A 14,872-nucleotide genomic window follows, 5' to 3' on the forward strand; every position below is an offset into this window, starting at 1 on the left:
AAAAAAAAAAAGAAAAAAAAAAAAAACATCCCATGTCCAAGTTGTCCGACAACTTGTCTTTCTTATATTTAGATCAGGAAAAAAGAGGAAAACCAGAACCAAATTCGATGTGGGACGAAGAACTAAATACAGAACCAAGGGGAAAACCAGGACAACATAATTTGGAATCGACGAACTGCCGTGCAGCCAAAATTTTATTGAACTCGTTGAAATAAGCTAGTTAGATCTAAATGAAGGAAACTATAAATATCTCAGCGACGGATTCCCAGATCAGAAGGGAACTGCATATTCTCCAAACTAAAACCTATGGAGAATCTGTCAGCTTCAAATACTAACATATTTTACACAACAGAGATACAAAGCGGTCAGCAAGTTTGTTCTTTTTCTAACTCCTAATCTGTCTCAACTTCCCTTCAAAATCCCATATCATCCATCTCATAATTCAGGTATCTTATGTACTCATCTGCTGCGGCATTCACATCCTCCTCCCTCCCCTGCTTCAAGAAATCAAATCTGTAGTCGACATCCGACGGAGATTGCTCCATGTGTTGGAGGCTTCCGAGCAGCTTCGCGTCGGGGTTTTGGAACTGATATGACAAACTTGATGCCTTTTCAGACCCGTGATCGCGGACTTGGGAAGGCGCTGTGCTGTTAAAACCATCTACATTGCCCTGCAAGATGCTTGGATCATACAAGCAATCACCATTTATCAGGCCTAGAAGCTCGTCCACATCGAACATCTCATCCATCTGGAAGTTTTGCAAGTCATCCACACCAGGAATCTCGGTCCCTGATGAGACTGTTTGATCATTTCTCTGATCCAGATGTTTAGCATCGTTATCTTCATTTTTCACTTGCTTCTTCTCCATGCTCATCGGCTTCGCAGTGTCATCGGCCTGATCCCCGATTCTCGGCTCAAACATCACGTCCATTTGAAAATTCTGCAGCTGATCCCAACTAGGTAACTCAGTATCCGGTAGAACTGTTTGATTATTGTGATGCTCGAGATATTTAGCTACATCTTCATGTTTCACTGGCTTCTCTAAGCACATCGGAGTCGGAGCGTGACTGGAGTGATCCCAGGTCCTCGACTCGCCTTCTCCATCTTCAATCTTGATATTTGAGGGTGGCCACAGTGCGAACTCCCCAGGCACACAGACCTCAGATTGGTTTGACGTCGTGATTGTCGATCCAGAACATGTGGAAGTAGCGGTTGAAGAATCAGAGTTCCGCAGCCCCAAGTAATCCTCCAAAAGAATCCCCTGTAGCTGCCCTCTGTTTTTAATGTTGGGAAGGTTTAAACGAGCTGTCTCGCCGTACATCGTCCTCGCAGCCTCGTCGTAGGCAAGGGCAGCTTCGGTGGCTGTCGGGAAGGTACCAAGCCACAGCCTACTCCCTCTGTTGGGTTCACGGATCTCTGCAACCCATTTGCCCCATGTTCTCTGCCTCACACCTCTATATTTGCATTGCGAATTTAAGGGTCCTCCTTTGCCTTTCATACATCCCTTCTTAGACCCTTTTGCTGGAGCTTTACGAATTGGCTTGTCTTCATCATTACAAGAATCAGCACATTCGTTATAAGCCTTCCACTTAGCGAGCGTCTCAGCCACGGTCGATCGATCCCGTCTACTCCGTGACTTCCTCTTCCTAATGGAATTGGTAGGTAAAGAAATTGCATCAGAATATTGATCACTGAGACCCATTTTCTTGACAACTTTCAACTGAAATCGAAGAAATCAGAGAACAGTGTGCCGATTGCTTAGCAAGTGAAAATATGAGTTCGCCCCCAGACAATTGCAACTTCCTAGAAATGAAAAAAGTAAGTAGAGCGTTTCGTGTGCTTAATACCCTCGAATTTCTTGAGCCCCAGGTAATTAGGCGGGAAAAAAAGCAAAATAAAACCCACAGATTCCTTGAGCCCCAAGTATTGAAACAATATTAAAACAAGGAAAGCGAAGGGAAATAAATGTTCCTGAAATCTACACATTTTGTAGAATAAATATCTTCATAAGGAAGAAAGAAACAGAATAGGCCGGAAACCTAATTTCTAAGCAACTCCGCGTCCAAATTGATAAACCCCAAAAAACAATCTCAAGGACTCGAAATCAGAATTCGAGATTGCAATTCGATGCAGGAAAGCAGCAAATCAAGTATTAATTCCACACTCAACTAGACACTGGAAGAAGAAGAAGAAGAAGAAGAACACGAACAATTACAAATAATGAAAAGGAAATTTGAAGAAACCAACCTCTCGATCGTCTCTGGTGTCATACGAGATGAAGAACACCTCTCGAAGCACACAATTTCTTCTCTTCTTTTCTGCAAATTCTCCGAACCTTATTCCTTTTTTTCTTTTCCTCTTTTGTTAACGCTAGCTCAAAATTGTTCTGAACGAAGAAGATTTTTTGTTTTTGGAATCCACAAGTATTAAAATCTCCCTTGAACATGGAGGAGAAAGGTATTTATAGCCTTCTCTAGATGCTTCTGATATTTATCCTCAGCCTCAGGATTAATAAAATAATGACCACGTGGCAATTTCCTAGTCGCTTCGTGGCTCTTTATAAATCTTGACAGCTGGCACGTGGCACCAGAAGTTTCCCGACCTCAAGGGTCTCTCTCTTCCTTGCCGAGTAATTGTATACTTAACGGGAATGCGTAAAACGAAACGGAAAATAAAATTTTAAGTACACGTACACGAGTTGGACAGGTACATATAACGTTAAATGATCATCCGTTTTTATTTTTATTTTTATTTTTTGTTTTTCTAATCATACGTATAATCTCAACAAAAATTTAAATTTGCTTTTTTAATGTATTTATTATTAAGTTTTAAATTATGTAATAGATAAATTAATTTGATAAAATCTAAATATACGAAAGATCATAAAATTTAAATTTTTAAAACTTATTAAATACCTTTACAAATAAGCAAATAAACAAATAAACAAAAACTTATAATCTAATATTAATCTATTATATAATGGTTTAGCTTTCCCGTAAAAGTGGGCTTATGCCCTCGACATCCGGCACGTGGGGTGGTACGTGTATGCGATAGTCTCCCATTAGCAACAGAACATGATGCCCTTATTTTTGAGCTGTATTATATTTGGTGCCACGCTGCGTTAATTGATTGGACCACGTTGTATAGTTCAGTCGATGCCACGTCGAGCTATTACATGACATTTCCGAAGGTTGATGTGTAAATATAGCATTTTCTTTATGGTGTGGCGAATTGAACTGCGTTGGGAAGTGCTAAAACTTCCGCCATTTCGGCAGCCGCATTTAATTAGAGAAATCATAGTCTAATTTCAGATATTTTTGCTAAATATTGGAATTTCATATACTTTCGTTCATAGATTGATTCCATATCGAATATCAATTTGAATTTCAAACTATATCTTATGAGAAAAATACAAGAGAACAGTGAAACAGAGCATATGCTATGCCCCGAATTCACAAACTAATTCGAATTTAAAGGATTATTATAATAATAAAATGAAAGCCCTTTAAATTGGTATGAAAAAATTGGTGCTTTGGTGAGCTTAGCATATCGGGAGATCCGGCGGGGGAGCTTCTATCGACTGCAACTGTCCGACTCCGTTATCCACCAGAAACACCATTGCCAGTCCCCACGTGATATGCACGTCCAAGTGACAGTGCATTATCCAAGCACCTGGATTGTCGGCGACGAATCGGATGACGGCCCAGCCATTGGTGGGGACGGCCACCGTGTTTCTAAGAGGAGGGTCAACGAGGTTGAATTTTTTGGTATCGGTTTTGGGGTTGAAATTTCCGAATCCCTCGGCGATGATGTAAAAATCGTAGCCATGGAGATGGATCGGGTGATTTTCGGGGGTTACGATACTAGTGTCTTGCAACACAACTTGTACTCTCGACCCGTATTTCAATCTGTACCCTTTAGTACCGGGAACCGGTTGAAAAAGTGACTGGCTGACGTTACCGGTGTAATCGAATTTCACCGGTGGGTTAGCTGGAAAATCAGGGGTGACTACGCCGGGAATCCTCTGTTGGAAGGCTTGAAGAATGGAGATATTCGAAGGAAGAACAAAGGACACGTTGTTCATACTGGCCGTGAAACGAGTACCGTTGGGGCCTTGGCATTGGCTCGATTTGAAATTACGTGGGCAATTGTTGAGTCCTAAACCGATGGTGAAGAACAGACTCTCGTCGATTTTGGTCGGGACTGGGACCGGTCTTGGGCTGCGGAATTTCTTGCTGAAGGCAGTAACGGTGGCGGTGTCATTGTATGCAGGGAGGGATGGCATGATCGGTTTGATCGACGCGCACCCTTTCTTGGCGGCGCAAGGGGCAGATTTGTAGCTGAGAATGGCCGTGGTGGTGGTATTGCCAAATGGTGCGTTTTGGGCGCTTTGGTACGCACGTGCCGCTATGTAATACCGGTTGGGGACCTGGTTGCCGGAGATTAAAACGTCGGTGGTTTGGCCCGGGCCCAGCATCAGAACAGAGGTGGTGAAGGGCTTTGTGTACGAGGCGTCGGCTCCGACCACCGTCAGTTTGTGATTAGCCACCGTAAAAAATAGCGCCTGGTTCAGGGCAGAGTTCACCACCCTGAGCAGATTGGTCTCGCCAGAGTCTATATTCACGACTACGGTATCTGCATAATCATTAAACAGAGTGTCATCGGTCATGACCCTGCCGAGGATTGCCGTTGACTAATTTATGTCCAAAGTGTACAATATGTTTGTGATTCCTAACAGACCCAACTGAAAATTGTTTTACCTTTGCTAGAGCACTTGTAAAAGTCACCGGGTTGACCATTGAAAGTGTAAGCATCGGAGACATTAGGAGCTGCTCCTGTTCTTGTGGCCTGTCGCACCACGTCAATGGGGTTTGCATCCCACCATTCGCCTAATAATCGCCAAAAGAGAGATTATAATAAAGATCAAGACCAATTAGGAAATAATAAAAGTGATTAATTACCCATTAGAAGTATTGCTTCGCGGTTCGGTTTGGGGAAAGGGAAGGAATCTCCGCGTCTAGGGCGGATGATCAAGGCGCCATAAACAGTGGCCCGAAGCCATGAGCTATGAGCATGCCACCATAGAGTCCCTTCTTGTCCTTGTACCGTAAATCTGCATTATTCATTCATAATGTTACAAAAATTAAATCTTTTTAGTTATAAGTTAAGCTAAGTCTTATATTATATTATTTCGAGTTATCTCTACCTGTAAGTATAGCTTCCTCCAGGTCGGATTGGGCACTGAGTCACGAACTCGGGTCCATCCGCCCACCCAGTTCTAAGCTGCCTAATCCCGTGCCTACAATTGCAACAACAGTAATTATTATCTTAGTCAAAACGAATATATTAAAATAAATCTCTCAAAGGAGTTACCAGTGAATTGTGACGTTGTATTTGGCCTTGTTGATGACAGTGACGATGAGAGTATCGCCGTTATTGACCTCCAATGTCGGCCCCGGGAACTGCCCGTTCACGGTAATGGCATTGTGGGTTTTGCACAGCCTCTTCACTGGCGTGGCTTGAATCTGCATTGTTTAGTTCTTAATATTAAAAACAGCAATGGAAGAAAGTAAAGGAGCAGAACCCAAATGAAGGAAAGAAAAACATACAATAAATTGATGGCGATGTGTTTGTGGGTGGGCCAAGGACAAGGCCGCCGAAGCAAACAGAAGCAAAACGGCAAGCCAATTGGCAGTGAGCGATGGTCCAGCCGCCATAGCTGATTAGCACAAACCCCAATGTGTTATTATCGTAATTAAGAAGAAAAAAGCATCGATGGATTGGAAGAGAAGGGTGGGGAGTTGAGTTTATATAGGAAAAAAAGAAAAAGAAGTTGTTTGAGTTTGGCAGATTAGGTATTGATATTGAACAAAAGGGAAAGATTGAGATTAAGAAGAGAGGAAAACAGATAGTTCAACATAATTGAAAAGTGGTTACACCCACTGGGTGTTTGAATTCGAGAGTGTATTTCATATTCAAACGCTTGCTTCACAAAGAGTTCGGGTTTAAATTGTGTATATTTGTTGGCAGCACCCATGATTGTGTATATCAACAGTGCAGCGAGCGAGGACATGAGTGTATTGACGGTGAACAAAGAGATCATTATAACTCATAATCTTCCTCTTGATTAGTCAATGCGGGTGTGAAATCCCACATCGGTTAAAAAGAAGAATGAGTGGAGCGAGGACATTGAACCTAAATGGGCGTAAGCTTTCAATCATGTTACCATTTCATTTCAAACAATGGGAAGGTAATGACATGAAAGATTTTTTTAAAAAAAAAAAAAAAAAAAAAGAATAATAAAACTGTTAATTAGGTAACCAAGAAGTGTTGGAGAAGAGGGGAAGGAATTGGAATTGATGGTTACAGATTTATAAAGTCAAAGGACCGTAACGAACCAGGGTATGCATTATGTCAACGTCAAATAACAAAAGCTTCATTCCTTTTCTTACATATTTCAGATTCATTTAGGAAATTTTGAAAAAACATGTTATGTTATACAATTAATTTACACCACGTTGTTTGATTTTTGTGCTTCAAAGCTTCATTTTCGTTGGTTGTTATGGTTAGTTGAGAACCCCACCGCTTTTATTCTCTATTTTTCTCTTTTCATTATTATTTTCCTTTTTTTTTCCTCAACCTTCCACCATATCTAACAATGTTCATCAACTTTAGAAATTATTATTATTTCAACCACTTTCAATATTTTATATGTTTCAATTTTGAAATATTTCGTTAATAGTTGTGGAAGGTTTTTCACTGATATACATACAACTTTTTTTCGTATATTAGTTAAAGAGGGAATTACAAGTGTGTGTAAACATCTCCTAAACGGACACATCTTATAATCTTAAGGAAAATCCTTTGGAAAAAACTCCAAAAAAGACAACTAGTAATGGGCTTCAGCTGTTGTAAATGGTATCAAAGGCAGACGCTGGATGGTGTGCTAGGGAGGACATTGACTCCCTTCATAAAACTAGAAAGCAACCTTAGTTAATTAATTTTATAAATAAAAAATCAATTATTATGGGTTTTGTGGATCTGTTCGAGTTTCATCGTAAGCCCAATGGTTTGAATGGGCTCTTAAAACACGAGACAGGCCGGGTCGGATCTCAGTTGCCGCCTGCGGTTGCATATTGAAAACTGTGGGACAGCATTCATGTGATAATAACCCAACTAACCGAGGGAAGAAGCTCAGAGCAACTACGAGTATGGGCGGAGTTTTCAAAGCTTCACACATCTTCAAACGGAGACAAATCTCAACTCACAACTGGATAGTATAGCTTAACTCCTTTCTTCTCTCTCGATTTTGCCTCCATATCTTCGCATAACTTCCAGGCTCTTTTTTGCTCGACTTTCTTTCGCCTCCTCCGCTGCGTTCGAGTTTACTTTCGCTCTCCTCTATGGAGTCCTCCGCTACGCTTCGATCCTTTCATTGTAAGTCTTTCTCTCCCGCTATCTCTCTGCTTGTATGCAATTTTCATTCATTTTACTTGTCTTGTTGCGGTGCACAATGATGTAGGCTTTCGAAGTTTCCCTCATATTCTGTAATTGTAATTCGAATGCCGATGCTATTATTGATTTTGATTGAGAAGATTGTTTGAAATGTAAGTGTAAGTTCGCATTGTAGAATTATGAGTGAGCCGAGCTTCTTCGATCGTGAATTTGCATTTCGGAAATGGAATGTAGCGTAGCGTTTCCGGATCTAGTGTGCGATTCGTTTGATTGTTTAGTTATTTTGAGCTACGATAATCGATGGCATAGGATTTTGTTCGTTCGTGCGGTTCTTTGTGTTATGAACGAATTTCTTTATGATTACTTAAAGAAGAGGATGTGCCTATCTTGATTCTCTTTAGTTTAGGTAGCGTTGGCATGGTAACAGCCTATCAGGCAGCACACCTTATTTAACAAATTAGTTTTGTTGACTTATCAATAATGCTTTCAGTTCGGCCTTTGATTATGAACAACACGAGGGTGAAAGATATAAAAAAAAAGGTTCGCTATTACATGTCAATGAGGTTCTTGAAATTCTAACATTTTCACGGTTCCTATATATATATTATTTTTTTAAAAGAAACAACGATGATTGCTGCCTTCATTTTCAGTTGTCACCATTTGTTGCCGGGATATATAACCCAAAGATAGGAATAGGATGCATTGTTTCTTTGGAATTACATCAAACCTCTATTCTTTCTCTTCATTTTATTTGTAAAAAATTAGTTTAAGGAATCGCTCACCATATGCATCTAAAATGTGTCTGTTATTCTTTGCCATTCCAGATTTTTCAGGTGGTTCACGTCTGCAGTTAATTGAGAAACCAAGTAAAATTTATATGTCTAATACTAATAAGTCGTGCATTCAAGGATTATCAAATTTTGGTAAGCCCATCCATGTTTCAACAAACCAGAAGAGAACAGGTTTATCGTGCACAAAGGTGCCCAAAGTTACTGAAACTGCTAAACCCAATGGTAAGCTTTATTGAAGTGGAATTTTCAGTATGGTTGAGTTCTGTGATTAAATTCTGTTCTTCCTAGCTGTTCTTATCCATTGTAGTAGGAAGCATGAAAAAGAATAGTAACTATAATGTGATTATAAATATTATGCTTTCTAATGCTAGCTACTGATGTGGCAATTTGTTTGATCATTATATGCATCATATTGGTTAATTTATAAAGTCATACCTTTAGGCTCGGTTTGGGAAAATAATTTCTATATTTCTGCTAAATTAAGAAGAAAGCTAGAGGTACAATCTGGTTTAAGGACACGTATTGATAAGAAATTCAAGTCATGCTGTCTCCCACATCCAGGACTTAATTTTCCCTACCAATCTTTGTCGCTTATCTCCCCTCTTGTACAGTAATTCTCTCTCCGCCTCAAAGTGCTCCTTATTGTAGGGCTATCGGTCCCATTCTAAGAAACCTATGCAGGAAATTTCAAAATTGTCCCTCCAAAATATAACTGGCCCAAGAAAATATTTATGTGCATTCTACTCGAGTAGAATGAAATCATACCCCTGTCAAAGATGGCTTAATTATGCATGAGTAGTTAAAGTATTTCATCCATGGTGAACTATTTTGGTTTCTCAGGCGTAACTTTACTCTTTTGTTTCTCTTAATAGTGATGGTTCTTTACATTTTGCTCTGAAAATATAGATATGCATTGATTCAGCTGTCCAGTTACATCTTTAATGACTTTTGTACCTTCAACTTGATATTGGCAGACAGCGTACTTGACGGTTCAGTACTGAAGAAGCCTGCAGCTAATGTAACTTTTCCTAATGGATTTGAAGTGAGTTTAAATTTGATCTTCTGTTCCGGTTTTTTCCCCTAATTTTGGGCATCCCTCTTCATTAGAACATTATAACTTCATCTGAAATTCGTATGACTGGACTTACTGAATTCATGTTATGAGCTTCTCCTTTATGGCCTATATGTGCATATGATGGACCTTGCAATTGGTACTGAATTAGAGTGCCTTGGAATGATCCCATTATATAAAAAAAGCTTTTATCATTTTTCTTTCTGTAATTTTTTTGTAACTTGCTTAGTGCTTTATTCAGTCCTTTACAAAGGACAACCGTAGGTCTTGTGCCCTGTTTATTCATAATGTCTTGCTGAAGTTCATATTATTCTCTTACAGTTGAGAAGTTGGATGTTGCACTTAAACCTAATTATAATCGTAATATTGTCTTGTCTGTACCTTTTTGAACATTTACGTTCTATCCTTCTGACATGAACTGACGTATCTACTGTTTCAAATCATCAGGCTTTGGTGTTGGAGGTTTGTGATGAAACAGAGATTGCTGAACTAAAGCTAAAGGTCTATTGAAACTCCAATTTTGTATAATGCTTTTTGGTACTTGAACAGCCACACAGAGTTGAGAGTTTTTTTTTTTTTCTTTTTTTTTTAGGTTTATCCTTCACCTAATATCATGATTTTATTGAGAATGAAAAGAACATTGTACGAGAGACTCTTATAATGATATACATCACATGGTTGTTCAATCAATGAAAAAACAGATGCTGCATTTAAAATTTCTTTAATTCTCTTTTCTTTAGCCTAGGAGTAAGTTTCAGGGACATAAAGATGTAGTTGAGTCAATTTACACTTGAATTGACCTTCACTCTGTTATCTATTACAGGTTGGCGAGTTTGAAATGCATTTGAAGCGGAATATTGGAGTGGTAAGAGCTCCTCTGTCTGCCATTTCTCCGACAATACCTCCGCCAATTCCATCAAAACCCATGATTGAGTCAGCTCCTACTGCATCAGCACCTCCAAATAATTTGCCAGAGAAAATAACTCCTTTTACCAATGTTCCCTTAGAGAAGTCGTCAAAGATAGCAGCTTTGGAGGCATCTGGATCAAAAGGATACGTTCTGGTATCTTCTCCTACGGTATGTAATGCATTAATGTGTCAGGTTCTGTTTCATCCGAAAGAAAGAATAGTAAAATCTGAGAAATCCTATTAATTGAAATTTTGCTTCTGCTTTCACTAGGTTGGATCTTTCCGAAGGGGCAGAACAATTAAAGGAAAGCAGCAGCCTCCTATCTGCAAAGAGGTATTGCTTTCAAGCCTAATTTTTTTATTTTCAATAAGTTATTTAACTTTCAAATTGTTAAATCAAGGGAGAGGATCCTGTCACTTCAGTTGGAAAACTTTGGATAGCTCGGATCTTCTTTTTCTTCGGAAGAAAAAAAAAAAAAGCTTTTATCTGCTTATTCTTCAGATTAACTGGAACAACCTGGCCCAATAAAATACTTGACAGTAAAAGTGCCTATATAAACATCCAAGTGGAGGGGTGGAAGCGTGAACCTATCATTTAGTGATGAGTGCTTTAAAAGTACAATCAATCATTGGAACAAATGATCTGTTCTATGAATGATCAACCTGCTTCAATTAGAGCTGCTTTTTTTTTTTATTTCTCAGTTTGTATGAAATATCGTTGAATTGATAGGGATGTATGAATAATCATCTCACCCTAAAACGAAGCTATAGAACATTAATTCTTACTATCCTCGGTCATGCTAATATGTTTATGACTTTCCAAGAACCTTGTGCAATGTTAGATAACATTTTTGTCAAATTAGCAAAAAATCACTTAGTTCATGATATGGCGGCTTCTTTCATGCACAGAATGACATGATAAAAGAAGGACAAGTAATTGGATACGTGGATCAGTTTGGCACTGAGCTTCCTGTAAAGGTACATGCGAACCTTTCAATGCAATATTTTTGTGCAAGACCTCTATAGCAGCAAAAGCATCCATTGGTGCTAATTTTCATCCTCAATTCATTGTTGAGCAGACAGATGTGGCTGGAGAAGTATTGAAGGTTCTCTTCAGGGAAGGAGGTACGATTATCCTGTTTATTCAAACAGTCGAGAAGTGCTACGAACATCTCAGTATTGAAAATTAATTTTATGGTCCCTTCCATGGACCATGGTTGCTTTAATGTGCTCTGATTATTATTATTATTATTATTATTATTATTATTTAAATTGCGGAAGTGTTAAAATCTTGCTATATTTATGCAATTCCTCAAAATTCTGAACTAAGGTTGAACCTGAAGTTCACTGAGTTCCCCTTAATTCTATTTTATTATGGTTTGCAGAAGCTGTTGGCTATGGCGACCCCCTCATTGCTGTCTTGCCAGCGTTCCATGGAATCAGGTTGTGATGATCCCCCCGTCAAACATTCTAAGGTGGTTTGCAGATTTCTGATTTCGATCATTCTTTTCTTGAGTTTTGTTACGTAAATTTCCCCGTCAGATTGCTGATACGTAATTTGTGTAGGATTATGAGTTTTGTTACAATGAAGATTTAATCAACCTACGTATACTATTTGTGGATTAGTTCCTTTTATTATTCTCTCTCTCCTCTTTTGTTATAATATAATTATTCGTGTGATAGTGCTACTGATAGAGAGATTGCCAGCGACTGCCTCATTCTCAGGAAACAAAAAGTCGGAGCTCGAATTGATATATTGAATTGGTAGGGCTTTCTCACTATCTAATTTGAACAAATCCTCCTTAGAAGGCAGGGTAAATCATTTTAGGATTGAAAAGGAGACCGATGATCCTTAATATTTGTTTATCTTGGCCCATTTGATAATGTTTTTTTTTTTCTTTTTTAACTAGTTTTGCTTTTTTTTTTTTTTTCACAAACAAAAATTAAACGTGTTTGATAAGAACCTTTGTATTCTTGTGTTTTTAAATGTATAAAAAGCAAAATAGGTTTGATAATATTTACTTCTTTAAGAAAAGTTTCCCAGTGATGAAGGCCATGTAGAGAGAAAGTTGGGTAGATGTTTGATAAATTTTGAACAAATGGATTATTTGATAATCGTTATTTTTCAATACATTGTTTAAAGAGGTTTTTTTTTTTTTTTTTTTTTTTTTTTTTTTTTTTTTCATTTTATCATAACCTTGTTTCTTTTCTATAAAACTATATTTGTTTATCTTTTAAGATATCATTTTACTTTCTTGTAAACATGTCTATTGCTTTTTAGTTTTGAGTTAAGTTTTTATTCCTTAAGGTTCAATGTTTTATACTTTTATCTCTATTATCAGTAGCACCGATTTTTTTAGAGATAATTAGTTTGTGAAAATTTTAAATTAATTTTAATAGTTTTGAAAAATTAGTAAAAAATTATATAATCATAATTGAATAAACTCTTTTAAATTAACTAATATACATTAACACTAATGATCACTTATAGTTATAGTGAAATGTTAAGGGTAAAATCTTAAAATTTAAAATTTAGGGATTAAACGAAAAGAAAACTCAAAATTGAAAAATTAGAAAAACCTAATAAAAAAACTAAATGCAAATCTCACGAATAAAAGAAGTCTCCCGTTATTTCTTTAATTTTTTTTTTTTTTTTTTAAAACAAGGTTGCTTTTCAACATTTTTGAGGTTGATTCTAGTGTATCATTTCCACTCGCACTATTTATCAAAATTTGTGCAGTTGCGTGAGGTGGGCGGTGGGCGGTGGGGCCTGGTTGGTGAAAAAGAGAGCAAAAAGGGCATCTGGTACAGTCCCTTTAGGATAAGAACAATGACGTGGAGTGTTCGTTGTGGATAGTGCTAGGGTTTATGGATCAGCACGAAAGCCCGGAGTAAATTCTTGGAATCAATTTATTAAAATAATATTAAAAAACTACCTCTTTCTCTCTCTCATTAATGACATAAACTTTTAGTTCTCTTATTTAAGATCTATTTTTAATTTTCAATTTTCAATTTGTTATATAATTTAATATTATAAAATGATGTTACAATTTCTTATTTATTTATTTATTTATTTTATTTTGCACTTAAACAGTGTCATTTCCGTAATAAAACTAAACCCTGAGTGCTATTCACTTTTTCTTTTTTATATATTTCATCCCACGCTTTGGATAAACCTTCGTCTTCAACTTCAAGCTTCTATTCAGTTCTCCACAGAGCTTAAGCAAGCAGTGGCTATGGATGTGGTTGCTCTAACAAATTCGTCGTCTTCCGTTTCCATGTTGAATCCTAACGCTCCATTGTTCGTTCCGATGGCCTACAGGACGGTGGAGGATTTCTCCGACCAGTGGTGGGATCTCATCCAGTCGTCGCCGTGGTTTCGTGAGTACTGGCTTCAAGAGCGCTTTCAAGATCCTCAAAACGATCTTTCATTTCTAGAAAATGATGAAATTGTCCTTCCGGATCTCGAGAATTTCCTCGAGGACTTCGCTTGTCAACGTAAGATCTCAAATCGAGTCAAGTTTTTCCCGTCTCTTAATCGAGATCACTAATCTGTTGTTTCTTCTGATTTCTTCTGCAGAGGAAGAGGAGGAATTGGAGTTTTCCAAGGATTTGGTTCCAATGGGAGCGTTCAAATGGCATAAGGCTCGAACTGGAGCGGAGGTTCCTAGGTATGCTCAAAAGGCCCCCAAAATCGTGAACGTGAAAGTGACTCCGAGGACGATTCACCAACCGCGATAGACTCAACGAGGAATCTCCAACTCATCGAGTACGTTTCTTCATCAGAACTCGGGAACCATTTTAAATCGTTGTTGATCTAGGTTTTCCACATCGTTTATGTACAGAGGCTAGAACTTGATCTGTTCAAATTTAGCTCTGTTTGTCTGCGTTTAGTTGATGTAAATTTGTACCTAGTCTCACTTCCGTTTCCAAAAGAATCTAGATATTAATGTTGTTGACTTCATAACCTTGCCATAGAGTTGCAATTATGCTAATTTTCTGAAGAACTTTGAGAACAAAGAACAACCCTAAAGGGGGCCTGATTGCCTTGAACATTATGAAAACTTGAACCATTTGATGAGACATTGAACACAGAGCTTAGGTTTTCTTGATGCACTCCACTCCTGACAATGCAAACAGACCTTCAATTCCACCACCTATAGCCAGAAAACCAAGACCCATTAGCATTATGAAATCCTCCGATTCCAAGAATTTCTCGTTCTGAAAAGCTTGCATTAGCCATTCTGATCAATTCCTGATCCAAATGCATGAATCTGAGGAAAAGTAGGAATTGGATTCATTCATTCATTCATTCCTTTGAGCTCAAAAAAGCAGAGATTCTTTGAGCGAGGTGGAGAAGAATCTGGAAATAATATCATTTGAGTGAGGGGTGGCTTTGTGGCAGGCAGGGCCATTGCTGAATTCTGTCCCCCTTGGTACACTCTTCAAGTTTTGTCGTGAACATGGTCTACTTTCCCTGCCAAATATCTTTGCTTCATTTCTTACCTTTTTATTATTCGTTTTACAACACTCAGAAATGACTGTCGGTGTAAGAATCTTAAAAAGGTTACTACTTCAATGTTACTAAATAAAAATAAAATACAAATTAATCTAAGTGCTGGATGAGTCAGCAATCATTTCTTT

General features: G+C 38.0%; 4 protein-coding genes across 5 annotated transcripts; 2 read left to right on the forward strand and 2 right to left on the reverse strand.

Annotated features, from left to right (window-relative positions):
- Positions 1–127: 127 nt before the first annotated feature.
- Positions 128–2,451, reverse strand: LOC111445007 (dehydration-responsive element-binding protein 2C-like). Of its 2 annotated transcripts, none has more exons than XM_023083182.1 (2): positions 2,249–2,451; positions 128–1,721 (listed from the first exon to the last, which is right to left on the reverse strand). In XM_023083182.1, the coding sequence occupies exon 2, from the start codon at positions 1,701–1,703 to the stop codon at positions 414–416; it is 1,290 nt and encodes a 429-aa protein (XP_022938950.1). In that variant the 5' UTR covers positions 1,704–1,721; positions 2,249–2,451; the 3' UTR covers positions 128–413. The 2 variants fall into 2 exon arrangements, with proteins under 2 accessions (XP_022938950.1, XP_022938951.1); XM_023083183.1 differs by having other exon boundaries at positions 128–1,647; positions 2,249–2,450.
- Positions 2,452–3,344: 893 nt separating this feature from the next.
- Positions 3,345–5,767, reverse strand: LOC111445331 (laccase-12-like). The gene is made up of 6 exons (XM_023083635.1): positions 5,611–5,767; positions 5,375–5,526; positions 5,208–5,300; positions 4,963–5,114; positions 4,762–4,890; positions 3,345–4,636 (listed from the first exon to the last, which is right to left on the reverse strand). Exons 1-6 carry the CDS (start codon positions 5,716–5,718, stop codon positions 3,543–3,545), a joined length of 1,728 nt encoding a protein of 575 aa, XP_022939403.1. The 5' UTR covers positions 5,719–5,767; the 3' UTR covers positions 3,345–3,542.
- A 1,453-nt stretch (positions 5,768–7,220) lies between these two features.
- Positions 7,221–11,866, forward strand: LOC111445655 (biotin carboxyl carrier protein of acetyl-CoA carboxylase-like). Its single transcript, XM_023084174.1, has 9 exons — positions 7,221–7,438; positions 8,281–8,469; positions 9,222–9,289; positions 9,767–9,820; positions 10,143–10,397; positions 10,500–10,562; positions 11,138–11,206; positions 11,308–11,353; positions 11,614–11,866. The coding sequence occupies exons 1-9, from the start codon at positions 7,405–7,407 to the stop codon at positions 11,676–11,678; spliced, it is 843 nt and encodes a 280-aa protein (XP_022939942.1). The 5' UTR covers positions 7,221–7,404; the 3' UTR covers positions 11,679–11,866.
- A 1,483-nt stretch (positions 11,867–13,349) lies between these two features.
- On the forward strand, positions 13,350–14,207 carry LOC111445213 (protein EARLY RESPONSIVE TO DEHYDRATION 15-like). The gene is made up of 2 exons (XM_023083468.1): positions 13,350–13,726; positions 13,809–14,207. Exons 1-2 carry the CDS (start codon positions 13,465–13,467, stop codon positions 13,967–13,969), a joined length of 423 nt encoding a protein of 140 aa, XP_022939236.1. The 5' UTR covers positions 13,350–13,464; the 3' UTR covers positions 13,970–14,207.
- Positions 14,208–14,872: the final 665 nt, after the last annotated feature.

The sequence above is a fragment of the Cucurbita moschata genome, unplaced genomic scaffold (genome assembly GCF_002738365.1).
Source record: "Cucurbita moschata cultivar Rifu unplaced genomic scaffold, Cmos_1.0 Cmo_Scf00007, whole genome shotgun sequence".
In the NCBI taxonomy this organism is placed as follows: Eukaryota; Viridiplantae; Streptophyta; class Magnoliopsida; order Cucurbitales; family Cucurbitaceae; genus Cucurbita; species Cucurbita moschata.